The sequence below is a fragment of the Oncorhynchus clarkii genome, chromosome 5 (assembly GCF_045791955.1).
Source record: "Oncorhynchus clarkii lewisi isolate Uvic-CL-2024 chromosome 5, UVic_Ocla_1.0, whole genome shotgun sequence".
Lineage (NCBI taxonomy): Eukaryota > Metazoa > Chordata > Actinopteri > Salmoniformes > Salmonidae > Oncorhynchus > Oncorhynchus clarkii.
In genome coordinates this window covers 28,507,931-28,534,248 of record NC_092151.1, presented here as the reverse complement: position 1 = coordinate 28,534,248, position 26,318 = coordinate 28,507,931, and the positions used below count along the sequence as shown (strand labels likewise).

Here is a 26,318-nt window from a genome sequence, read left to right as displayed (position 1 = left end):
CTCTTCTCCCCCGATTGCTCAGTTTGGCAGGGCGGCCAGCTCTAGGAAGTCTTGGTGGTGCCAAACTTCTTCCATTTAAGAATGATGGAGGCCACTGTGTTCTTGGGGACCTTCAATGCAGCAGACATTTTTTGATAGCCTTCCCTAGATCTGTGCCTCGACACAATCCTGTCTCGGCGCTCTATGGACAATTCCTTTGACCCCATAGCTTGGTTTTTGCTCTGACATGCACATAGACAGTTGTGTTCCTTTCCAAATCACATCCAATCAATTGAATTTACCACAGGTGGACTCCAATCAAGTTGTAGAAACATCTCAACGATGATCAATGGAAACAGGGTGCACCTGAGCTCAATTTCAAGTCTCATAGCAAAGGGTCTGAATACTTATGTAAATAAGGTATTTCTGTTTTTATTTTTAATACATTTGCAAACATTTCCAAAAACCTGTTTTTATTTTGTCATTATGGGGTATTGTGTGTAGATTGATGAGGGGCAAAAATATTTAATAAATTTTAGAATAAGGCTGTAGCGTAACAAAATGTGGAAAAAGTCAAGGGGTCTGAATACTTTCCAAATGCTCTGTATCTGAATGAACCAACATCATAAATCATAGGTATGTGAAAAACAGACATTTTTGTGGTGACATATCAAGAGGGTCCCTTAAATTCCCACAAGGGTCATACATCGTGAAACATTTTGTTTCATTTTACAGTTATCCCCAACTTTAGTCTTTATTCTGATTCATGCCTTTTCCTTTACCATTTAACCGTTTTTTTTTAAAAGACACCCAATGGTCCAAACTCTCCCTTCCTCTAAAAAAAAGATAACAGTGGGGTATGTTAAAACAACTCAGTGCAGTGTTATAACCGGTCTACATAACTAACAATCAATGTGTTGCATGTATTACATCTGTCTGCTTGTTACATGCTAGATCTGTGAATGTTTGTCAAGATTCATCATCAACTAAAAGAAAACAGGAAGACTAATGCCACATTCAAAACAACTGGGAAATCTCAAGACTTCCGACTTCAGTGCATTCAAGACAACTGCGAAGTCAGAAAAAAAACTAGCTCCGACTGGGAAAGTAATTTTTAAATGGTCATTGAACTCAGAATTCCAAGTCGTAAGCTGGCATCTTTCTCGAGCTCAGACTTTCCGACCTAAAGATCCCCAACGTCATGATTTGACCTGGGTTATTTCTGAATTCCCAGTTGTCTTGAAAGTACCTAAATCTCATTCCCAGACACTTCTGCCCAAATTCACGAAGAGCCTGGTAGACCAACGGTTCAAACTTCTCCAGCCAACACAGAAAAACCAAGAGAAACTTCCGGCGCATACGCATTGCGTTAATTTACCAATCATCTCCCACAACACCTTCCCCTAATTCTACCCTGTATGCCAGCACACCCCAAGCACAGAGTCACGCGACTAGCTAAAATTAAGCTACAAATACTTTACTCAGTAAGTTCACTCCCATAAAATGCTATGGTCACTACCACTAAAAAGCCAACTTTGAATCATTGAAGTACCAGGCTTATATTCACTGTGTGGAATAGTATGAGAGCGAGGTTACAGGAAGACAAACTTTGAGCAGGTATGCATGAATAGTACACTGAGGTGGTGATCTGGAAAATGTATTATTTCATCTACGATCACTTGGACATAGAACAGATCTCTTTAATGACTGATGTGTAGAAAACAAAACATATTCGGGCCATTTCATACAATCCCAACGTAGCCTGTCCAATGGCCAACCTGGGTTTAAGTTGTTCCCAGGACATCCCTCAAACATTAGCGACAGGGACTGGGTGTGAGCTTCTGGAAGGGAAACCGAACAGATCGCATCGAGAGAGATTCATTCAGGGATGTTCAACACAGGAAAGTAACAATGTGATCCAAGTCCAAAAATCACTAACCCCTTCCCACCATCAAAAAATAATAATAATACACAGAACAAAAGAACCCCCCCCCCCAATGTTCAACACTTCATCTATATCCTTCAGTCCATAATGGCAGCACACACAATACTGCTAGCGTGAAACAGCATGGAAAATCTATCCGTTTTATGTTGGTCTTGGAGCATGACAGGAAGGTGTCTTGAGTATGTGCACCAAAGGTCCAAGAGGGAGTAGTAGTACAGTGAAAAGGTCCATGTCCATTGTACCAGGTGAACAGCAGGCACTGTCATCCCTATATCCCTGTACACACGGCATTACTGGTTGGTGGGCGGGAGTAAGGAGAAAGCTGATGACAACTGTAATCAATTGTAGTCCAAAAGAAGCACAGCCAGTTTCATCCATGTGACCTCTTCTTACTCAAACATACAAATTCATAGCAGCAGGTAGAGCTCCAGGAGGACCTCCCTCTCCAAAAAAAGCAAGTTATGGAGATTTGTAGTTCTGTGAACTGGTTGTAGTTTTTTTTTTCTTTCTTTTTTTAAATCTTCCCACCCTTTCAACCAACCAACATTGTCCTCTGTCATTCGTCTCTGTCAGCAGATCCCCCCCCCCCTTGCACTTATTTTCCACCCCCCCCCCCCATTCTGGTGATTGATTCAGAGATCATCGCTCAGGTTCAGACTCTAGGGCTAGGACCCTCTTGCGCTCACGACACTGCTTCTTGTGGGCGGGCCAGTCCCTCTGCTGGCATTGGGAGCCACAGTAGCGAGCCACCTGACAGCGGCCACAGATGTTGAACTCTCTAAGCTGTGGGCAGATGGAATACAAAGTCAAACTGGTGGAAAGACAGTGTACGGAGACTTATATTAAACACCTCAAAATAGCAACAATAATCTATGTCAGCCTCTGATCACAAATATCCTCAAAGCCATGTACTTCAGCACTCACTTCCCAAGAGTGAGTATATAGAGTGAAAATAACAGAAGAAAGCAGAATATATGGGTAGCAGTACATACTCTCCTCTCGATGAGCGAGCAGGGTGGGTAGTGACACTCATAGTAAGTACAGGAGCACTCCTCCTCCTCCACCAGCTCTCCATTAGCATTGTAGTAGCGGGTACGACTGAGCTCCAGGTACTGCTCCTCTACGGGGTCAGCTGGTACCTGCTGGATGGCCAGCCAGTACAAAGACTGCTCTCTACAGGGATAGAAAAAAAGACCTGTTCAAAGTTGTTCTGACAAATGAAACATTTAAATGGACAAGTAATACCAGGCCAAGTCTGAATAACCTTGTATTTTCTCAATATTATGTTGTCTTTTCCTCAGTAAAGAAGTGATGAATGCTAGGAGAGCAGAATGTAGCTCTAGTAATTGTAGTGGAGAAGTAATGAATGCTAGGAGAGCAGGATGTAGCTCTAGTAATTGTAGTGGAGAAGTAATGAATGCTAGGAGAGCAGAATGTAGCTTTAGTAATTGTAGTGGAGAAGTGATGAATGCTAGGAGAGCAGACTGTAGCTCTAGTAATTGTAGTGGAGAAGTAATGAATGCTAGGAGAGCAGAATGTAGCTTTAGTAATTGTAGTGGAGAAGTGATGAATGCTAGGAGAGCAGACTGTAGCTCTAGTAATTGTAGTGGAGAAATGCACAGCTGTAATACCTTTGCTTGCTGGAGATCTCCTCTGATTTAGGGCTCCAGCCCAGGGGGACCAGTCGCAGGTTGTCCAGACGGTTATCCACTGTAACAGAGTTTATGTGGACTACTTGGAAGCTGGGAGCGATGCCTCCTCTGTGTTTCTCCCTGGATAAACATTGAAATCGCCTTATGACTCAACCGGTCTGCCAGCATCACACACTGAATATGAAGCATGCAGTTTGTTAGATAAAGGCAAAAAAGCTGCCCTAACCGACAGACTATGAGGATGTATTTAGTTGCAGATTTAGGGGATGGGACACCAACTCACCAGAGCAGCTCGTGCAGTGGCCTGCCAGCCCAGCGCCCTTTGCCAATGTCGAAGGCATAAGCAAAGATCTTTGCCCCATTGCCATCTGCATCTACCTCCATGCGTGCCTGAAAAATATGGTGTAACATTGATTTATTTATCCCAGGCCTCATAGTCAAGACATGTCCAGTTGTTTTTACCAGGGCCAGGATAGCGTGGGAATGGTCTCTGACTATAACGACCCTCACACAACACCTCCACATAAATCCTCACCCTCTTACCTCAAAAGCATAGTTCTCCACCAATGGTATGTCCTGTTCATCAATCAATGTGTACTTTGTCTGCAAAATAATGGACAGTTATTGCCACATGTAATGTGGGTTTACACTATTATTGTGTGGGATTAAAAACAATGGGGCAAGATTACAACAATGAGGTGTGTGAGATGACCGAACACATGTGATGGTATAATCAAGACCCTGAGTCAAGTTACATTTGCTTTGAGTATGTTAGCAATCATTTAAACACAGAAGCATTTTGAGGAAACATAGCTATCGATCACACTGACTGGCACGCAAAAGCACAAGTGTTGATGGACTATTATATATGGTCTCTAGATGGATTAATGTTCCAGGGGGTCACTCCATTACACGTGATATGTCCAAGTGGTTCTCATTTCTACAAGGGACATTTCAATGTTTACCAACTGTCCTAGCTAAAAACAAGAGGACACAAATATTAAAGTCACTGTTCAAATTCGTCTGGTAAAAACTGTTTGACGTAGCTAGCCTAAACAAAACACTAGCTAGGAGTAACGTCAGTTACATGTCAATAATAATGGAACATGATAGACGAAGTTTGACAGCCTTCAAATGTAAAGACAAAACAATAAGATTGTTTAAACAATAATAATACCGTAGTTAGCTAAAACACAAAAGGTAACAAACGTTACTTGAGAGCTGTCATGCCGGTGTTCCTGGTAGAGCGTGGCAATGGCTTCCTACTACTTCGCTAGCCAGTGTCGCCAGTTAGCTTACATTACAATTTGCTTGACCGTTTGTGAAGTGTGCATTTGGAGGCCAGGATGTTTTACTTTTTTAACATTGACCCATACCATCGTTGCGTCCATAAATTAGCTAGTTAGCTACGAACGTCGGTTAAATGTAGCTAGCTTCAGCATGGCTAGCTAATTAATAGGTTGTTCTGGGCGGCTTCGAGAGAAGACGAATCCAGCGAAACATTGATATTAGACCACCTAGAATTCGAAAAAGATCCACGACTTATGTCTGTCTGTTTTCCATATTAAAACATATTCGATGCCAGCCATCGCCTATCTCAACGAGCCATTTTGTAAGCACTTTTGTGATCCCCTCCCTTCTTGTCGCACACATGGCAGCCCCCGGATCCAGCTCACCTTCCCGGCCACACGGCCAAGTCGAACAATCCCGAGCTTGAAATCCGACATTGGAAGAGCGGTCGATCAAGGGGCGAAATGTAAGAACAGGTGAGGCGATCTACTCGTGTAAAAGTCGTCAGGGCGACCCCCCAGACCCGACTTACTGCCAGTTTGGTTAAATAGGGTCAATCGATGTCCGAATTTGGTCCTCCCCACCGGCTAACAAACCTCCGTGACACACCGCTGGCGTAGAAGAAAGCCAGGCAAGATTTGGGGGAGGGTTCGAAGAAGCGAAACATTTTTCAACCACTGAGAATACAGTTTTGAAAAGCTTCAATCCAATCCAAAAAAGCGTTACATATTTTGTGTTCTTAATCTATTGTCCTATCCGATTCTCCAATCAAAGACGGGGATTTATTTTGAGCACCACCCATTTCTCTCCTGACGCCATCACGTTTCTATTGCTTGTTCCTGTGTATTCCGACAGTGAGCTGTCATTTTAGCGCGAAAACAGAAGCGGTAGGATTGCCGGGTGCCAGACAGGAGTAGCCCATGGATGGAAAGAACCCTTGGATTACCCTGCCCTTTTTATGTGATTGTAATCCCTGTCCGATTCCGAGTAGATTTAGAGTAGGCCTAGCTATTCGATTCAGAGTAGATTTCTACACTCGGATTCTAGTCTTCTGCGTTATTTAGTCCAGTGGTTCTCAAACCTAGACATTTCGCAATTGTATTGTAGCCCTGAACTAACTCACCTGGTTCACATGTTTCGTTGACAATTTAAAACTGGTGTGCTAGTTGTGGAATAGTTAAAATGTCTGGGAGTCCCTGAGGAGAACCCCTTATTTAGTCCACCAAACAGGTGGTTGTCTGTTTCCTCCTTCAAAATAAAAACGATTCCATTTTTAATGCAACAACCTTTTTGTGTCAATGGAAATGTATCTCTGAAATTGCACTTTAAATACATTTGATATTATGTTTATTTAGGCCTAAGTAAAATGGCCAAAAGTGCTAGGCATAGACTAGAAACCAAGATTAGCCTACACGTTTACTGTGGGGTTTACAGTAAGCCATTTATTTTATAAAATGTTCTAATGCCACATTGAAATCAAGTTGGAAACTCGGAACCTCCGAGCTAAAATGAAGGTAAATTATTTGCATAGAGCTTCCTAATGGTTTATTCTGATACTTCCCAAATCAGAAACTCCAGGCAGTCCTATCAGAGTTTCGGACATGAAGTGAACAACCCACGGTATAATCAGTCATGTGCATATTGATGTGTTTTAAAACAACTGGGAATTTGGGAATCTCCAACTTCAGTGCGTTCAAGACAAATGGGAACTCGGAAAAAATGAAGCACGGACTTTGAATGGTCATCCAATTCAGAATTGCAAGTCATAAAGTCGGTCATGTTGCCACTTACAAAACAATTGGGAACTCGGAAAAATACGAGGTCAAATCGTGACGCCAGGGATCTTTAGGTCAGATAATCGGGACTCTAGAAAGAGGCCCGAGTTCCCAAATTGTAATTCCGAGTTGGATGACGGTTCAAATCAATTTTTCCCAGTCGTATTTATCCGAGTTCCCAGTTGTTTTGAACGCGGCACAAGAGTCTCAAAATAAATGTTCATAATTGAAATGTAGGCCTAGCCTATACGATTCCATGACGCTAAATGTAGATTTATTTTGTGTATTGAATTATACAATATTCAAATATATAGCCTATACTAAACTATAATACATGTAAAGCTAAAAGATCATGTAGGTTTTTTTTCATTGATTCTGCCCCGTTGTTGCAGTTGTTGCTAAACTTGCTTTTCAGCTCTAGTGTACGTGTTACTTCCGTGTTCATACCTTGATACACCTGTGTTATAACTGCAGTAGATTGGCTACTGAAGCCACCTGTCGCGTTCTATTGCTATTAGCCTAGTAGGCTATTTGACGTGCCATGAGCGCGGAGCCAGAATCATGTGGTTTGACACCTGTGTCTTTGCGAGACGACCCAGATACTGGAGTGGAAGTTCGAGAAAGTTCGGGAGACTTTAATATGGATTTACAACAGCCGATTTTCTTCTCCTTGGATGTACACCAACATGAAACTCAGTCAGCTAAAGTCGTCTCCAGGTTATCTAGAAAGGCTGCCGCTACATCAGTGGTGACCACCTCCGACTCAGAATCCGGAAAATTCTCAGGTGAATCGGAACTTTGCATGGAACATGAATCAGACCTGGACTGGTTCTGCAGTTTCGAGCAGAAACTTATATGCTTGCACTGCACCATAGTGGGATCCTGCCAGAGCCACACAGTGACACCCCTGGTCAGCAGAGTGACAGGCGTTAGGGTGAGTGCCCAGACCTTTCCCGAAATCATATTATCCAGATGTAGTCTCTTGTAGTAATACCATTAGAATATACCACCTATTAATAACACCATGTCCTTTTTGAGCAGTTACATTTAAGATGCATATTGTGCGTCATATGGACCTTGGTCACAGTGAATGGGGCCAGGAGACTTTGTTTACCTAGAGTTAGGAGTGAGAATGCAACAGGCAAACTGAGTATACTTTTGGTTGCCTGGGGTACGACAGTACAAAGGGTCAGCTGGTTTGTGTTTTGAAAGTGTGTGTTCACATGCCTGGTGGGTGTGTAGGGTGTGCCACACTTATCCCACACCAGACTGAGGAGTTTCCCCTGTTGATGTGTCATGGGGTGTGAGGAGACAAGAGTTTCAAGCTGTTGGGAAAAGGCAGCATCAATTATCATCAGTGCTCTTCTAAATTATTTTATATTTCAGGATACACAATGACATGTTGGTGATGGCAGTTCAGCACTACAGGAATAAGCTTATCAGGATAGTGGGTCCCTGCTTTTGAGAATGTACCTGATCAGCTCTGTGGTTTTCAAGTCCAACACCAGTCTCGTTTTATGCCAGTCACTGAATGTGTGTGTGTGTGTGTGTGTGTGTGTGTGTGTGTGTGTTGTCCTGAACAGAACCAACTGGTTAACATATGTGAGAAAATGCAGCTGCAGGCCCAGCGCATGGAGCGCTTTATCAACCAGACCCTGACTGCCAAAGAGCGGGCACTGCAGGTGAGCAGCCCTGTGACACTCACACTGTCCCTTATGTGCTTACACTTCATACAGCTTTGGAATCGCAAGCTCTACACACAGATATCCTATGGATTCCATAAAAATATTTTTGCTGTGTCCCCTATGCCCTCTGCTATGTGTCCATGCAGGTAGAGGCGAGCGGGGCTCGGGAGCAAGTGGTGGCCCAGGTCAGTGTGGTGAGGGAGGCGGTGGAGGAGGAGGAACAGCGGCTGCTGGAAGCGGTGCAGAGGGAGGAGGAGAGGGTGGAGCAGTGCCTCCTCACCCAGAGAGCCCACTGGGGCCAGGCCCTGGCTATGCTCACACAGACGCGCACACGTCTGGTGCACACCCTCACAAACACACCGGACATACAGCTGGCAGTGAGTAAGGGAGATGGGTACAGGTAGGGAGGGAGAGACCAATGATTTATATATACACTGGGGCTACAACTGACTCCTTCCATTGCGACGTCCCTCTAAGGCACTTCCGCTAGCTGTCTGAATCGCCGTGTCTCCGGCTCGTCCAGCTACTCACTGGACCCAATTGATCACTCGGCCACGCATGCCTCTCCCAAATGTCAATATGCCTTGTCCATTGCTGTTTTGATTAGTAATTATTGCCTTATTTCAGTGTAGAGCCTCTAGCCCTGCTCAATATGCCTTAGAACTCTTTAGTTCTACCTCCCACACATGCAGTGACCTCACCTGGTTTAAATTATGTTTCTAGAGACAATATCTCTCTCATCTTCACTCAATGCATAGGTTTACCTCCATTGTATTCACATCCTACCATATCTTTGTCTGTACACTATGCCTTGAATCTATTCTACCGTGCCCAGAAACCTGGTCCTTTTACTCTCTGTTCCGAACGTACTAGACGACCAGTTCTTATAGCCTTTAGTCGTACCCTTATCCTACTCCTCCTCTGTTCCTCTGGTGATGTAGAGGTTAATCCAGGCCCTGCAGTGCCTAGCTCCACTCCCATTCCCCAGGCGCTCTAATTGGTTGACTTCTGTAACCGTAAAAGCCTTGGTTTCATGCATGTTAACATTAGAAGCCTCCTCCCTAAATTGATTTTATTCACTGCTTTAGCACACTCTGCCAACCCTGAATCCTGGCTTAGGAAGACTACCAAAAACCCTGGAATTTCCATCCCTAACTATAACATTTTCCGACAAGATAGAACTGCCAAAGGGGGCGGAGTTAGCCTTCAGAGTTCTGTCTTACTATCCAGGTCTGTGCCCAAACAATTTAAACATCTACTTTTAAAAATCCACCTTTCCAGAAACAAGTCTCTCACTGTTGCCGCTTGCTATAGACCACCTTCTGCCCCCAGCTGTGCCCTGGACACCATATGTGAATTGATTGCCCCCCATCTATCTTCAGAGCTCGTGCTGTTAGGTGACCTGAACTGGGACATGCTTAACACCCCAGCCATCCTACAATCTAAGCTTGATGACCTCAATCTCACACAAATTATCAATGAACCTACCAGGTACAACCCCAAATCCGTAAACACGGGCACCCTCATAGATATCATCCTAACCAACCTGTCCTCCAAGTACACATCTGCTGTCTTCAACCAGATCTCAGCGATCACTGCCTCATTGCCTGTGTCAAACGCTCCCTAAAACACTTCTGAGAGCAGTCTTAAAAAAAAAAAAAATGTATGTCTTTTTTTTTTTACTCTCCTTTTTCTCCCCAATTTCGTGGGATCCAATCGTTAGTAGTTACTGTCTTGTCTCATCGCTACAACTCCCGTACAGGCTTGGGAGAGACGAAGGTCGAGAGTCATGCGTCCCCCGAAACACAACCCAACCAAGCCGCACTGCTTCTTAACACAGCACGCATCCAACCCGGAAGCCAGCCGCACCAATGTGTCGGAGGAAACACCGCACACCTAGCGACCTGGTCAGCGTGCACTGCGCCCGGCCCGCCACAGGAGTCGCTATTGCACGATGAGACAAGGATATCACTACCGGCCAAATCCTCCCTAATCCGGACGACGCTAGGCCAATTGTGCATCGCCCCATGGACCTCCCGGTTGCGGCCGGCTGTGACAGAGCCTGGGCTCAAACCCAGAGTCTCTGGTGGCACAGCTAGCAATGCAATGCAATGCAGTGCTTTAGACCACAGCGCCACCCAGGAGGCCGCAAGCAGGCTTTTCTAATCAACCTGGCCCGGGTATCCTGGAAGGATATTGACCTCATTCCGACAGTAGAGGATGCCTGGTTATTCTTTAAAAGTGCTTTCCTCACCATCTTAAATAAGCATTCCCCATTCAAAAAATGTAGAACCAGGAACAGATATAGCCCATGGTTCACTCCACACCTGACTGCCCTTGACCAGCACAAAAACATCCTGTGGCGTACTGCATTAGTATCGAATAGCCTCTGTGATATGCAACTTTTCAGGGAAGTTAGGAACCAATGCATGTTAGGCAGTTAGGAACAGGCAGATAGGGAAGCAAAGGCTAGCTTTTTCTAACAGAAATGTGCATCCTGTAGCACAAACTCCAAAAGGTTCTGGGACACTGTAAAGTCCATGGAGAATAAGAGCACCTCCTCCCAGCTGCCCACTGCTGCCCACTGCACTGAGGCAAAATCTGGAACTCTCTTTCGTATCGTCTGAGATTCCCAAAGATTGGAAAACAGCCGCGGTCATCCCCCTCTTCAAAGGGGGAGACACTCTAGACCCAAACTGCTACAGACCTATATCTATCCTACCCTGCCTTTCTAAGGTCTTCGAAAGCCAAGTTAACAAACAGATCACCGACCATTTTGAATCCCACCGTACCTTCTCCGCTATGCAATCTGGTTTCAGAGCTGGTCATGGGTGCACCTCAGCCACGCTCAAGGTTCTAAACGACATCATAACCGCCATCAATAAGAGACAATACTGTGCAGCTGTATTCATCGACCTGGCCAAGGCTTTCGACTCTGTCAATCACTTCATTCTTATCGGCAGACTCAACAGCCTTGGTTTCTCAAAGGACTGCCTCGCCTGGTTTTCCAACTACTTCTCAGACAGAGTTCAGTGTGTCAAATCGGACCTCTGGCAGTCTCTCTTCTCTGTATACATCAATGATGACGCTCTTGCTGCTGGTGATTATCTGATCCACCTCTACGCAGACGACACGATTTTGTATACTTCTGGCCCTTCTTTGGACACTGTGTTAACTAATCTCCAGACGAGCTTCAATGCCATACAACTCTCCTTTTGTGGCTTCCAACTGCTCTTAAATGCAAGTAAAACTAAATGCATGCTCTTCTACCGATCGCTGCCTGCACCTGCCCGCCCGTCCAGCATCACTACTCTGGACAGTTCTGACTTAGAATATGTGGACTACAAATACCTAGATGTCTGGTTAGACTGTAAACTCTCCTTCCAGACTCACATTAAGCATCTCCAATCCAAAATGAAATCTAGAATCAGCTTATTTCGCAACAAAGCATCCTTCACTCATGCTGCCAAACATACCCTCGTAAAACTGACCACCCTACCGATCCTTGACTTCGGCGATGTAATTTACAAAATAGCCTCCAACACTCTACTCAACAAATTGGATGCAGTCTATCACAGTGCCATCCGTTTTGCCACCAAAGCCCCATATACTACCCACCACTGCGACCTGTATGCTCTCATTGGCTGGCCCTCGCTTCATATTCGTCGCCAAACCCACTGGCTCCAGGTCATCTATAAGTTTGCTTGGTAAAGCCCAGTCTTATCTCAGCTCACTGGTCACCATAGCAGCACCCACCAGTAGCACTCGCTCCAGCAAGTATATCTCACTGGTCACCCAAAAAAGCCAATTTCTCTTTGGCCGCCTTTCCTTCCAGTTCTCTGCTGCCAATGACTGGAACTAACTGCAAAAATCACTGAAACTGGAGACTCATATCTCCCTCAACTTTAATCACCAGCTGTCAGAGCAGCTCACACATCACTGCACCTGTACTTAGCCCATCTATAAATAGCCCATCCAACTACCTCATCCCCCATACTGTTATTTTTAATTATTTTTAAGTATCTCTACTTGCACACTCATCTTCTGCACATCTATCACTCCGGTGTTTAATTGCTATATTGTAACGGTTGTCTTGGGAAGAAGGAGAGGAGGACCAAAGCGCAGCATGGTAAGTGTCCATAATGTTTTTAATAAATACAAATTAACACTCGAACAAAAACATAAACGATAACGTGAAATCTACAAAACCCAAAACAGTACGGTGTGGCGACAAACACACACACGGAAACAAACGCCCACAAACCAACAGTGAAACCCAGGCTACCTAAGTATGATTCTCAATCAGAGACAACTAACGACACCAGCCTCTGATTGAGAACCATACTAGGCCGAAACAGAAAACAAACATAGAAAAACAAACAGACTGCCCACCCCAACTCACGCCCTGACCATACTAAATAAAGACAAAACAAAGGAAATAAAGATCAGAACGTGACATATATTGTAATTATTTCACCACTATGGCCTATTTATTGCCTAACCTTCCTTATCCTACCTCATTTTCACACAATGTATATAGACTTTTTCTATTGTATTATTGACTGCATGTTTGTTTATTCCATTTGTAAGTCTGTTGTTGTTTGTGTCGCACTGCTATGCTTTATCTTGGCCAGGTCGCAGTTGTAAATGAGAACTTGTTCTCAACTGGCCTACCTGGTTAAATAAAGGTGAAGTGAAGTGAAATAAAATAAATAAATCAAATTAACACTAGATGATTGATAGGGGGTGCTGTGTTGAAGCCACAGTGCCTCAATCTTGGCACGCCCCCACCATTGTAAAAAATATTTTGGAAGCTATAGAATTGCATTTGTTAATGTCTACATTTTGTTTTTGCCACGTTTATTCTATTACAGTCATCTTAAAGCAGCAATCAGCAGTTGAAACAATAACAAAGCAATCTCTCTGCCACTGTTTCGCTAAGAAGCTGAAGAATGGGGCTGGAGAAATGTAACCACTCTCAAATTCATTGACCGAGCTATGGATGCAAGGACTAAAAGTCAATTATATAAAATGTATAGTTTTAACTATGATTTGCGGCTATACCGTGTTTGTTTACATTCACTTTGTTGGCAAACATTGGAGTAAAACAAGCTTATATTTTGGGTACTGATGAGGTATGACAGTTGAAGTAAGCTCATGAGGCATTTAAGTTATATTCTTCAAGAATCAATGGGTACAAATCATTAATTTATAAGTCCAAAAATGAATGTAGCTACTGCAGATTGCGCCTTTAAGGCATACTTTTACATTATATTCCATACATTCCTTTGGAGAACTGCTCTTACTGGGGAGTACCAAAATGGCTGACCGGTGGCTTCACAGCATCCTAATACATAGCATCAGCATTCTAGTGTGTATATAAATTATTTAGAACAACTATAGAGGGTGGGACGTGGGAGTGTATAGATGTGGAAGAAAGAAGGATGAAAAAATAGGTGGTGATGGTGGTGCAAATGATGATGATAATAATGATACACTTGATTGCTGTAAATCATCGTTGACGCTCTCTTGTGTTTCAGACCTCTGGCCAGGAAATAGCTGAGAGGTAAATATTCTGTTTTGACATGTATATTTGCTCAACCACTTGGTAAAGCAATCCTGCATTGTTCATTATCCAGATTTACATGACTTTCCTCGTGTGTTTGTGTGTGTATCAGGATTGAGGAGGCAGAGGGGGTGGGTGAGCCTCATGACACCGACCATCTCAACCTGAACGCCAGCTGTAGTGACAGCAAACTCATGAGGGGCCTGTGGGCCAGCGCCATACTGCTGGGACCAACTGGTAACATGATACAGGCCAGGACAACTTCTAGTTCAGGATACAGTAGTTTCAAATAGTTGTAGTTAGTGTCTGAACAACTGGCAATAAGTGCTTAATTAATTCTGAATAAAAATACACTCTTCTCTTCCCTCTCTCTCTTAAGCTTATGGTTCATCAAATCTGACATTTGACGAGCGCACTGTCAGCTCCGCACTTTCCCTCTCAGATGACCTTAGCACTCTGACCTTCCTGCCTAAGTGGTCACGCCAGTACCCGCCCTACAACCCAGCGCGCTTCGACTGCTGGCCCAATGCGCTGGGCACCCTGGCCATCTCCTCCGGCACCCACAGCTGGGTGATTGACATGGGTGAGAGTGGGACCTTCAAGGTGGGGGTATGCTACTCCAGCATGGGGCGCAAGGGCTCGGGCAACGACTCCCGCCTGGGCTACAACATCCAGTCCTGGGTGCTCTCCAAATACAATGGGGACTTCTCCTTCTGCCATGCGGGGAAGAACACACCCCTGCATGTGGTCCACAAGCCCAAGAGTCTAGGGCTACTCCTGGACTGGCCTAGTCAGACCCTGATATTTTATGACCCAGACTCCAGTGCTGTGTTGCACTCGGTCAGACACGCCTTTAGTGGCCCGCTGCTGCCAGCATTTGCTGTGGCTGACCGCAGTGTCAGCATACTGCACTGACCTCTGAAGTACTGTAACTGAAGTGTCAATGATATAGAATTACGGGTAACACTTTCATAAGGCATATCATATGAGTTGATAATATAACAGTGAAAGGGCTCATTAATGCTTACAACAAGTAGTACTACATTATACCTGCTGATAAAATGATACTGAATTACTTATAATATTTGTACATCCTACTAATAGAATTCTATCAAAGCTTCACAATTTATTTGAATGTAATCAAATTGGCCAAATGTTTTCTTCTGCATTGAAGAGGTATGCAGAAGGTTTTTTGATGGGAGATATATATCTAATTTATTCTTTGTCTATTTTAATCTGAAGTAATGAATCTGTAGAGATTTCTGTTTGAGTCTCTTGATCAAATTATACAGTAGTCCTAATGAGTCATACTGTAGTCATTTTAGATATAGGAGTATGCTATTTATATTTCTGTTATTATATGTTATGATAATTTACTGTAAGTTAAGTGACTGTTTGATACCTTTTCTATCTTTTAAAACCTGTCTGAAGGAATGGTTGATCCATACGCATACAAATATTTGTTAATTGTCGGATATGCAATGTATGGCTCTCTTGAAACTCACATCCTACTTTCCATCCATCCGTCAGTGGGAAGAAAATGAATGAAACTCAATGCAAGAGAGTCTAAAAATGAACAGCAGAGGGCAATGTAGTGGCATAGTGATGCGAAGGTTGACTCGTAACCCGCAATCCCTGCGGTTAAAGGGTTGAATAAAGAGAAAACAATACCTTACAAAAAATCCATAAATGTATAAGTCTTGTGCAATTTATGTCTATAGGCTACATTTACGCTTTTATTTCATTATTTTAGGCTATATGGCATTAGTGCGTAAGCCTAAATTTAAGGCTGCGATCACACCGACAGCGTCATGCATTTTGGTTGCGTTGCAGAGGCAGTTGCAGTGCGTTCGGTGTGATGGCTTGACAGAAGTGGTAGCAGAAGGTGAATGTTGAACTTTTGTTGCATACATATATCCTGATGATGCTGTGTACTATTTTGTGCAATGAGACTGTCAGTGTGATGAAGCCTCGGGTACACAAAGTAGTACGCAGCATCAGGATATGTATGCAACAAAATTTCAACATTCACCTTCTGCTACCATTTCTGTAAAGCCGTCTGCGCAACTGCTCTGCAATGCTGCATGGCAAATGAATGTAATTCTGGTGTACCAAAATGTAACACTGTTGGTGTGATCAAAGCGTGTGCCTGTATGCGCACCAAATAGCCTACACGCCAATTGCCAAATGTTATTGGGAACGGGCAGAAAAAGTTATGGAGGCAAAATGGACAATGTCAGAGTTGAATTAAATAAGAGAAAAGCTGCGAAAAGTAATGCTTGGTGAAATGTTAAAAGAGGATAACAGTTCCGACTATGTTATGTGTGATGATTGTGAAACTCTACTTGTGGAAAAATATTGATTTGTCGTTGCTCGTTAAAAGAAACAAAGATGACAGAGAACTTTACCAATGTCAACTAGATTGAAGCATTCACTCTATCATTTATGACATTCTGGGGAGCATGGGGTTATTTAGTCTTCTAATCTAGGGCAACATATACAGTTGAAGTCAGAAGTTTACATAAACCTTAGCCAAATACATTTAAACTCAGTTTTTCACAATTCCTGACATTTAATCCGAGTAAAAATGCCCTGTCTTAGGTCAGTTAGGATCACCACTTTATTTTAAGTATGTGAAATGTCAGAATAATAGTAGAGATAATTATTAATTTCAGCTATTATTATTATTATTATTATACACTCCATTAGTATTTGGTAGCATAGCCTTTAAATTGTTTAACTTGGGTCAAACGATTTGGGTAGCCTTCTACAAGCTTCCCACAATAAGTGAATTTTGGCCCATTCCTACTGACAGAGCTGGTGTAACTGAATCAGGGTTCTAGGCCTCCTTGCTCGCACAAGCTTTTTCAATTCTGCCCACACATTTTCTATAGAATTGAGGTCAGGGCTTTGTGATGGCCTCTCCAATATCTTGACTTTGTTGTCCTTAAGCCATTTTGCCACAACTTTGGAAGTATGCTTGGAGTCATTGTCCATTTGCGACCAAGCTTTAACTTTAACTGACTGATGTCTTGAGATGTTGCTTCAATATATCCACATCATTTTCCTGCCTCATGATGCCACCTAGTTAGTGAAGTGCACCAGACCCTCCTGCAGCAAAGCACCCCCACAACATGATGCTACTACAACCGTGCTTCACGGTTGGGATGGTGTTCCTCGGCTTGCAAGCCTCCCCATTTTTCCTCCAAACATAACGATGATCATTATGGACAAACAGTTCTATTTTTGTTTCATCAGACCAGAGGACATTTCTCAAAAAAAGTACAATCTTTTTCCCCATGTGCAGTTGCAAACCATAGTCTGGCTATTTTATGGCGGTTTTGGAGCATTGGCTTCTTCATTGCTGAGCGGCCTTTCAGGTTATGTCGATAAAGGACTTGTTTTATTGTGGAAATAGATATCTTTGTACCTTTTTCCTCCAGCATCTTCACAAGGTCCTTTGCTGTTGTTCTGGGATTGATTTGCACCAAAACACATTCATCTCTAGGAGACATAATGAGTCTCCTTCCTGAGCGGTATGATGGCTGTGTGGTCCCATCGTGTTTATACTTGTGTACTATTCTTTGAACAGATGAATGTGGTACCTTCAGGTGTTTGGAAATTGCTCCCAAGGATGAACCAGACTTGTGGAGGTCTACAATCTTTTTTCTGAGGTCTTGACTGTTTTCTATTGATTTTCCCATGATGTCAAGCAAAGAGGCACTGAGTTTGAAGGTAGGCCTTGAAATACATCCACAGGTACACGTCCAATTGACTCAAATTACGTAAATTAGCCTATCAGAAGCTTCTTGAGCCATGCCATTATTTTCTGGAATTTTCCAAGTGACTGTAGCCTACAGCACATTTTCTATATTAGCGGGTTAGGGTCGGGTGCCGGCCTCAGATTTTCACTTTTCACTTTTGCCAAAACTTTGGCAGTTGCAGATGTGTTATTGTCAATTGCAGGCGGGTGCGGGTGAACACACAGATGACCCATGCATCCTGTAGCACAAACTCAAAAACGTTCTGGGACACTGTAAAGTCCATGGAGAATAAGAGCACCTCCTCCCAGCTGCCCACTGCACTGAGGCTAGGAAACACTGTCACCACCGATAAATCCATGATAATTGAGAATTTCAAGAAGCATTTTTCTACGGCTGGCCATGTTTTCCACCTGGCTACCCCTACCCCGGTCAACAGCCATGCACCCCCCACAGCAACTCTCCCAATCCTCCCCATTTCTCCTTCACCCAAATCCAGATAGCTGATGTTCTGAAAGAGCTGAAAAATCTGGACCCCTACAAATCAGCCGGGCTAGACAATCTGGACCCTCTCTTTCTAAAATTATCTGCCGAAATTGTTGCAACCCCTATTACTAGCCTGTTCAACCTCTTTTGTATCGTCTGAGATTCCCAAAGATTGGAAAGCAGCAGCGGTCTTCCCCCTCTTCAAAGGGGGAGACACTCTAGACACAAACTGCTACAGACCAAAATCTATCCTACCCTGCCTTTCTAAGGTCTTCAAAAGCCAAGTTAACAAACAGATTAACGACCATTTCGAATCCCACCGTACCTTCTCCGCTATGCAATCTGGTTTCAGAGCTGGTCATGGGTGCACCTCAGCCACACTCAAGGTCCTAAACGATATCATAACCGCCATCAATAAGAGACAACACTGTGCAGCAGTATTCATCGACCTGGCCAAGGCTTTCGACTCTGTCAATCACCACATTCTTATCAACAGACTCAACAGCCTTGGTTTCTCAAATGATTGCCTCGCCTGGTTTACCAACTACTTCTCTGATTGAGTTCAGTCTGTCAAATCGGAGGACCTGTTGTCCGGATCTCTGGCAGTCTCTATGGGGGTGCCACAGGGTCAATTCTCGGGCCGACTCTCTTCTCTGTATACATCAATGATGTCGCTTTTGCTGCTGGTGATTCTCTGATCCACCTCTACGCAGACGACACCATTCGGTATACTTCTGGCCCTTCTTTGGACACCGTGTTAACTAACCTCCAGACAAGCTTCAATGCCATACAACTCTCTTTCTGTGGCCTCCAACTGCTCTTAAATGCAAGTAAAACTAAATGCATGCTCTTCTACCGATCGCTGCCTGCACCTGCCCGCCCGTCCAGAATCACTACTCTGGACGGTTCTGACTTAGAATATGTGGACAACTACAAATACCTAGGTGTCTGGTTAGACTGTAAACTCTCCTTCCAGACTCACATTAAGCAACTCCAATCCAAAATTAAATCTAGAATTGGCTTCCTATTTCGCAACAAAGCATCCTTCACTCATGCTGCCAAACTTACCCTCGTAAAACTGACCATCCTACCGATCCTCGACTTCGGCTATGTCATTTACAAAGTAGCCTCCCACACTCTACTCAACTAATTGGATGCAGTCTATCACAGTGCCATCCGTTTTGTCACCAAAGCCCCATATACTACCCACCACTGCGACCTGTACGCTCTCATTGGCTGGCCCTCGCTTCATACTCGTCGCCAAACCCACTGTTTCCCGGTCATCTACAAGTCTTTGCTAGGTAAAGCCCTGCCTTATCTCAGCTCACTTTTCACCATAGCAGCACCCACCCGTAGCACGCGCTTCAGCAGGTATATCTCACTGGTCACCCCCAAAGCAAGTTCCTAATTTGGCCGCCTTTCCTTCCAGTTCACTGCTGCCAATGACTGGAATGAACTGCAAAAATCACTGAAGCTGGAGACTCATATCTCCCTCATTGACTTTAAGCACCAGCTGTCAGAGCAGCTCACAGATCACTGCAGCTGTACATAGCCCATCTGTAAATAGCCCATCTAACTACCTCATCCCCATACTGTATTTATTTATTTTGCTCCTTTGCACCCCAGTATCTCTACTTGCACATTCATCTTCTGCACATCTACCATTCCAGTGTTCAATTGCTATATTGTAATTACTTCCCCACCATGGCCTATTTATTGCCTTACCTCCCTTATCTTACCTCATTTGCACACACTGTATATAGACTTTTTCTACTCTATTATTGACTATATGTTTGTTTATTCCATGTGTAACTCTGTGTTGTTGTATGTGTCAAATGGCTTTGCTTTATCTTGGCCAGGTCGCAGTTGTATATGAGAAGTTGTTCTCAACTAGCCTACCTGGTTAAATAACGTTGAAATAAAAAACAATAATAATAAAAACAGGTTTATGGCGGTTTGATCGCAGTGGAGGCACTAGAAATGTCTGTAGTTTTCGGTTTGGCTATTTGTTTCAAGTGTATTAGTCTGTATATAAATCTCTTTTCCAAAATTCGTCATCTTTCCCATGTCTTATTCGACTAGTAGTTGTTCTGAAATGTTTATTGCTTGCCTACATTTTACTCCCTCTGTTAAATATAACACACATACACAAATTATTCATTTCGCTTTCCTATCCTGACGTGAAGTTCGTTCTACATAAAGTATTTGACTCTGATGTGTGCCACACAGAAAGTATTTGACTCTAGCCACAAAATTAAGGAAATTAGAAGGAGGGGAGGGGGATTTAGGCAGGCAAGAAAATGGCCTTGGCGAAATCCCCCCCTCTAATTTCCTTAATTTTGTCACTTGAGTCAAATACTTTCTGTGGCACACATCAGAGTCAAATGACCTTGGCTAAAGCAGATCTGATTGAATAGAGCCTTTAGTCTTTTCATAATGCTGTACTACTGTACTCATCCCAGAGTCATTGAAACGGGCATCAACAATGTGCAAAGCATTTATTGATGAGCTACACATCTCACCCCTGAGATACATGAACAGCCCTGTGCTCATCATGAATACATATAAAACATATTACATGACTGCCATTCTTTACAGTTAATGTGCCATGTGTGATACCAATAGGGCTATGTCAGATATAACATTTTTTAAGTCTGTGTTTTACTGATACCAGACGAGACATTACCTATTCTATCAACAGTCATCAATTGATGACTAAATAACCACTCACTTCCACCTCACATAGCCTAACTGCCAATAGGTAGGTTTATAGTGAATCATTGTGACATGTGTAATGGAAATGGCAGATATAGTAGAACAGAGTACCACAGTATGAACCATAATACTCATAAAAGCCAACTGTCAAACAGGGAAAAGGTTCCAATCGTTTTTCCACCATTCATTTTCCCCATAGGGGATTTTTAGCAACCACTACAAATAAGGGCTGTTTTGTGTAGGCTTACCCTGCTGTGATGATTTGGTGACGGTGTAAATCTCTCTAGGTCAAGTTGACTTTTAAAAACAACAAATACACTTTTTCACAAAAACATTGCTACAGTGTCCAATAAAAATGAAGAGGTGTTTCCATTTAGGCAAATTGCGTGTATGCCCTCCCAGGAGTGCAAGTTTCCCCATGGCACGGTCCGTGGTGATACTTCACACATAATTATTCCAACATGGCACATATTAGTCAATTATTGCATTATATCCATGCTACCTGAGGCATGAAACAGACAAGTGGGAGGGCATGCAGATAGGTCAGGTCAGATCGTATTGGTCACACACACATGGTTAGCAGATGTTATTGCGAGTGTAGCGAAATGCTTGTGTGTCGGAACTAGAAGCACAAGCATTTCGCTACACTCGCAATAACATCTGCTAACCATGTGTATGTGACCAATACGATCTAACCTATCTGTATGCCCTACTGCATGCCCTCCAACTTGTCAGTTTCATGTCTCAGGTAGCATGGATAGAATGCAATAATTGACTAATATGTGCCATATTCGAATAATTATGTGTATCCGTGCCATGGTGAAAATTGCATCCAGCCCTCTGGTAATCCTCTGCACCCACTGTGAATATTGGCCTTTTCTTCCTTCACTTGAAATCATGGGGGAAGCTTGACACAATTGCTATGACTCAGTCAGTCCACATACAATGCCTAAATTACTGTATGACATCCCTCCAAAGAGTCCCTGCATTCTGTCCCATCTGGTTGTACATCTGACCTGACATTCGAGGTCAGTGCTACGAATCTAATGTGGCTTTCTGGCTGGTGGCCGTGATGGTGAGCGGGGGAGGCTCGATGTTCAGCTCCTTTCTCAGGTCCTCCAGACTCTGCTCCCAGCGGCGCTCGTAGAAGATGCTGAAGACACAGCGGGCCTGCCGGCCATTCCTCACAGCCCACGGTCCCAGGGACGTCACCAAGGGCTCCAGACGACTGCGAGAGTGGCACAAGGAAACAATCAGGCCGTAATAACTGCATCACTGTACAAATACCAGACTGTGATGTCAATGGTTATTGTATTACAGAGCAGAAATTATTTACAGTCAAAGCCAATACTCAGAAAAATCATGATGACACTTTCAGTAAGTATTAGTTTCCACACACATGGGGGATGTTTTTCAGCCAGGAAGGAAACTAGACTTCCCTTCCAGAAAAACAATACGTGTGAACTGTAATTCTTTCAGAAGACAGAATTCCATTCCTTTCAGTCAATAACTACAGTGTGTTGAATATAACTAGCTCAACTAGCTCTGTGACACTTGCAAATAAACCAACTATATTGTCTTAGTTCCCTGAAGGAAGTCATCCACCTAAATGTCAGTTCTCTTTACACCTCAGGGTGCTGCTCAGGTGTGTGATTGATTACCAAATATCAGAGGTGTCCAGGAAGTGTATGTTCCATTTACCACCAGTCTCCCTTAGAATATACAGTACAACTTCCTGGAAACTGATGACATCACAGATAAATCTTGGGATGTATTCAATAAACATTGCAGAAATGTAACGAGTAGAGCCAAGACTACTTCCTATTCAACATGGCAGACAGTCAGTCTCCTGAAAAGGCCCCTGGTTTATATCACTACATACAGTATGAATAAGAAGAGAGCCTGATGGGCAGCACCTTGTGGACAGACGGAGCGGTCCCAACGCTGCTCCCAGGATGCACATGGGCAGGCCAGTTTGAGCAGCCTCAAACCACTTTACTGCCACTTCACCTGAGTTTGAGGAAGTGAGAAAGAAAATACATGTAGTGAAACACACTAATACCAATACTCTCAGTGAATCCCCTTTCCCCAGACTCACCCAGCATGTTAGTGGGCATGCCTAGTAAGGTGTGCAGTAAATCGTGGACTTCTCGGTACCGCTGCATGACATACGCCAACTCCTCATTATCCACAAATTTCACGTTCACCCTCGAGTCAGGGGTCACCCTCTGAGAAAGAGAGACGTAGAGGGATTGGCAAATAACCACTATGCTTCCTCTATAAAGAGATCCATTATGTCCTTCACAAACTCACATTGTCCTCAAGGAAGCGCAGGTACTCTCTCCCAAAGGATCCATCTGGAAGGGAAGCCATCTTGGACAGATCCAATGTGGATAGTCTGATCCGTGGGCGCTCACTTACACAGAAATAGGTGAAACATGCACACATGAGCATTCACAGACAAGCAATTGTACACACAACTTATTTAAAATCATAGAGATGTATATTTCAGGGTGAACATAGAGTGAGATAGACAGCAGAGGTTTTGGCATACGTTAGAATGGTATAGCCCTCAGGGTCTCCTCTCATTCGATCCCGAAGCGTCATCAGGGCCAGGTGTCCTGTCGTCTCTCCCAGCACTGCCACCATGTCTACATGGGGAACACGGCTTACAGTGAAGAGAAATGTGGTACTTTTTATTGAGAAAATGCAGTACAGTATGTTACACCAAGAGTCACTTTCAAGTTATTTCTCACCCTTTTGAATAATTTATATTTCAAGGACTTGTTTAAATCAAAATAACATCTACGACATAGTTTCCCTATGACTCTTTTAGTTTCTTGTTTTTCTAAAATGTCAGTGTTTTCCACACCTTGATAACTAGGGATCTAAATGACAAATGACAACCATTAAATAACCCTGCATGGTATTGTGTACTGTGTGTGATGAAACGCATTCAAATAGTTTGAGTTTCAAATGCAAAAGAAAGGAAAGTAAAACAGTGAACACAGCCTACCCACATGTTCTGTAAGAACAGTTAAGCATGCCAAACTCCTTACAGATGCAAAATGACCATATGAAAGTATCACAACTGGAAGTGGGCATCCCTCTCACCATGTCTGTAGGGGTCTTGCAGAGCTGCCACCCCGGAGCCGACAGCCAACAGTGCTTTCTGGATGGGGCTGGTGGGGATGTGGCCTGGGTACAGTCCGTCATACTGCACGTCTGCAGAGTCCACGCCATGGTGAAGCTGCCGGACACAAAGGGCTGTGGGTGACACCAAACAGCATCAGACATACAGTAGAGTACACATGTACATCCCATAAGGACATGGTATTAATACTGTAGTGACCTTAGTACTGAGAGATCATGGGACCACAGGTGGTTTCCAGTGCTCTGTTTCCAGTAAACACCTTCAAACTGGGCACATACGCCAATTCAACATCTATTCCACATTAGTTCAACGTAATTCAACGGTTCAACACAAGACAAAAGAGTTGATAGTGGACTACAGGAAACTCCAACACCATCATTAAGTTTGCCCGACGACACAACGGTGGTAGGCCTGATCACCAACAATGATGAGACAGCCTACAGGGAGGAGGTCAGAAACCTGTCAGTGTGGTGCCAGGACAACATCTACCTCAACATGAGCAAGACCAAAGAGCTGATAGTGGACTACAGGAAAAAGGGGGCCGAGCACGATCCCAGGGCTATAGTGGAGCGGGTCGAGAGCTTCAAGTTCCTTGGCGTCCACATCACTAACAAACTATCCTAGTACAAACACACCAAGACAGTCATGAATAGGGCACAACAACATCCCCTCAGGAAACTGAATAGACTTGGCATGGGTCCTCAGATGCTCAAACAGTTCTACAGCTGCACCATTGAGAGTATCCTGATTGTTTGCATCACCGCTTGGTATGGCAATTGCTCGGCATTTGACCGCAAGGTGCTACGGAGGGTAATGCGTATGGCCCAGTACATCACTGGGGCCAAGCTTCCTGCCATCCAAGACCTCTATACCAGGCAGTGTCAGAGGAAGGCCCAAAAAAATGGTAAAATACACCAGCCATCCTAGTCATAGACTGTACTTTCTGGTGCCGCACGGCAGGCGGTATCGGAGCGCCAAGTCTAGGTCCAAAAGGCTCCTTAACAGCTTCTACCCTGAAGCCATAAGGCTTCTAAACAGTTCATCAAATGGCTACCCAAACTATTTGCATTGACCCCTTTTTTTACACAGTTTTTTTTACATAGTCACTTTACCCCTACCTACATGTACAGTACATATTACCCCTATTACCTTGAATAGTATGTACCCCCGCATATTGACTCGGTACCGGTACCTCATAGCCTTGTTATTGTTATTTTATTGTGTCACTTATTTTTCTTACATTTGTATTTTATTAACAAATATTTACATTGGAAAAGCCTGCATTGTTGGTTAAGGGCTTGTAAGTATGCATTTCACATTAAGGTACCTTAGGCTAAGGTTAAGGTACCTGTTCTATTTGGCACATGTGACAAACCAGTGTGTGCCCAGTGGGTTGTGATAGGAGTTTTTCCTTTGCGCTTCATGAGATCATATGACAATGAATAGGTAATCAATACCGAGTCTAGTCCAAGGGGTACTCGGCCCACTGTAGCCATTTCTAGGGAACCCCTACACATTTTTAAGAATACAATGTGAGGCCAAAATTAATTGTCGACACTCAAAATATAAAATTGCAAAACTGTTTGTCAAACAGTTCTTCCATTATAGGTATTTTGGCATTGCTGCAGTTATTTCCATTTAGTTAATTTTATCCCTGTTTTTTCAGGGAAAAGTACTCTGAGCACTTCTTGTTTCAAGTTTTATTAGTCGTACTGTATGTACAGGATATGTACGGTATACATAGCCCAACGAAATGAATAGTTGCAGGTTCCTTCTCGAAAATGCTACAACATTAAGAAATAAAATAAGAATACGAATATAAAGTAAACGATCCCAAAATCTTAGCATAAATATAATATAGTAAGGTACTATTTATAGTCTAATATTTGAGCAGTATAATACATCTGGTAGCTGTAGTTGTGATGTGTCTTGCTTGAGGAAACCCTGGTCTAGTCTGCGCAGTAGATCTACAGATGAGTAGGGGAAAACCAATTTGGTTTGCCCTATTTATTAGCCGTAGTTCTGTGAAGTGATATAATGGAGAACCCCCTACTGTGGAGTTGTGGTACACTCCGCTAACCGCTACTATACGACCTTATAGCTAAATAAAACAAATAATACATTATCATTCTCTAATTATCGAAATATATATTGTCCATGGTTATTTAGTTACAATACAGTCTCACTTGCATACCTTCGAACATAAACGCACCCCTACCAGTGCTTCTTCGACTTGAAACGAGGAGTGAACGCAACATTTCTTTGTTGTGCGCTGGCTGGCACAGGCGCCTTTTACCAAAAATGAAGCGG

At 43.4% G+C, this 26,318-nt stretch overlaps 3 protein-coding genes across 6 annotated transcripts; 1 reads left to right on the top strand and 2 right to left on the bottom strand.

The window, feature by feature from the left end:
* Positions 1–391: 391 nt before the first annotated feature.
* LOC139408620 (zinc finger MYND domain-containing protein 19-like) lies at positions 392–5,507 on the bottom strand. 2 transcript variants are annotated; one of them, XM_071152710.1, is made up of 6 exons: positions 5,253–5,507; positions 4,120–4,179; positions 3,860–3,966; positions 3,556–3,696; positions 2,917–3,097; positions 392–2,707 (listed from the first exon to the last, which is right to left on the bottom strand). In XM_071152710.1, exons 1-6 carry the CDS (start codon positions 5,301–5,303, stop codon positions 2,564–2,566), a joined length of 684 nt encoding a protein of 227 aa, XP_071008811.1. In that variant the 5' UTR covers positions 5,304–5,507; the 3' UTR covers positions 392–2,563. The 2 variants fall into 2 exon arrangements, with proteins under 2 accessions (XP_071008811.1, XP_071008812.1); XM_071152711.1 differs by having other exon boundaries at positions 5,399–5,465.
* A 1,675-nt stretch (positions 5,508–7,182) lies between these two features.
* Positions 7,183–15,333, top strand: LOC139409941 (B-box and SPRY domain containing). The gene is made up of 6 exons (XM_071155349.1): positions 7,183–7,575; positions 8,225–8,323; positions 8,473–8,703; positions 13,867–13,892; positions 14,005–14,129; positions 14,272–15,333. Exons 1-6 carry the CDS (start codon positions 7,183–7,185, stop codon positions 14,805–14,807), a joined length of 1,410 nt encoding a protein of 469 aa, XP_071011450.1. The 3' UTR covers positions 14,808–15,333.
* A 5,287-nt stretch (positions 15,334–20,620) lies between these two features.
* LOC139408619 (coenzyme Q4 homolog (S. cerevisiae)) lies at positions 20,621–26,316 on the bottom strand. Of its 3 annotated transcripts, none has more exons than XM_071152707.1 (7): positions 26,203–26,316; positions 23,969–24,121; positions 23,409–23,505; positions 23,168–23,270; positions 22,953–23,082; positions 22,771–22,864; positions 20,621–22,082 (listed from the first exon to the last, which is right to left on the bottom strand). In XM_071152707.1, exons 1-7 carry the CDS (start codon positions 26,264–26,266, stop codon positions 21,890–21,892), a joined length of 834 nt encoding a protein of 277 aa, XP_071008808.1. In that variant the 5' UTR covers positions 26,267–26,316; the 3' UTR covers positions 20,621–21,889. The 3 variants fall into 3 exon arrangements, with proteins under 3 accessions (XP_071008808.1, XP_071008810.1, XP_071008809.1); XM_071152709.1 differs by having other exon boundaries at positions 26,227–26,305; XM_071152708.1 differs by having other exon boundaries at positions 26,221–26,242.
* Between the last annotated feature and the right edge of the window lie 2 nt (positions 26,317–26,318).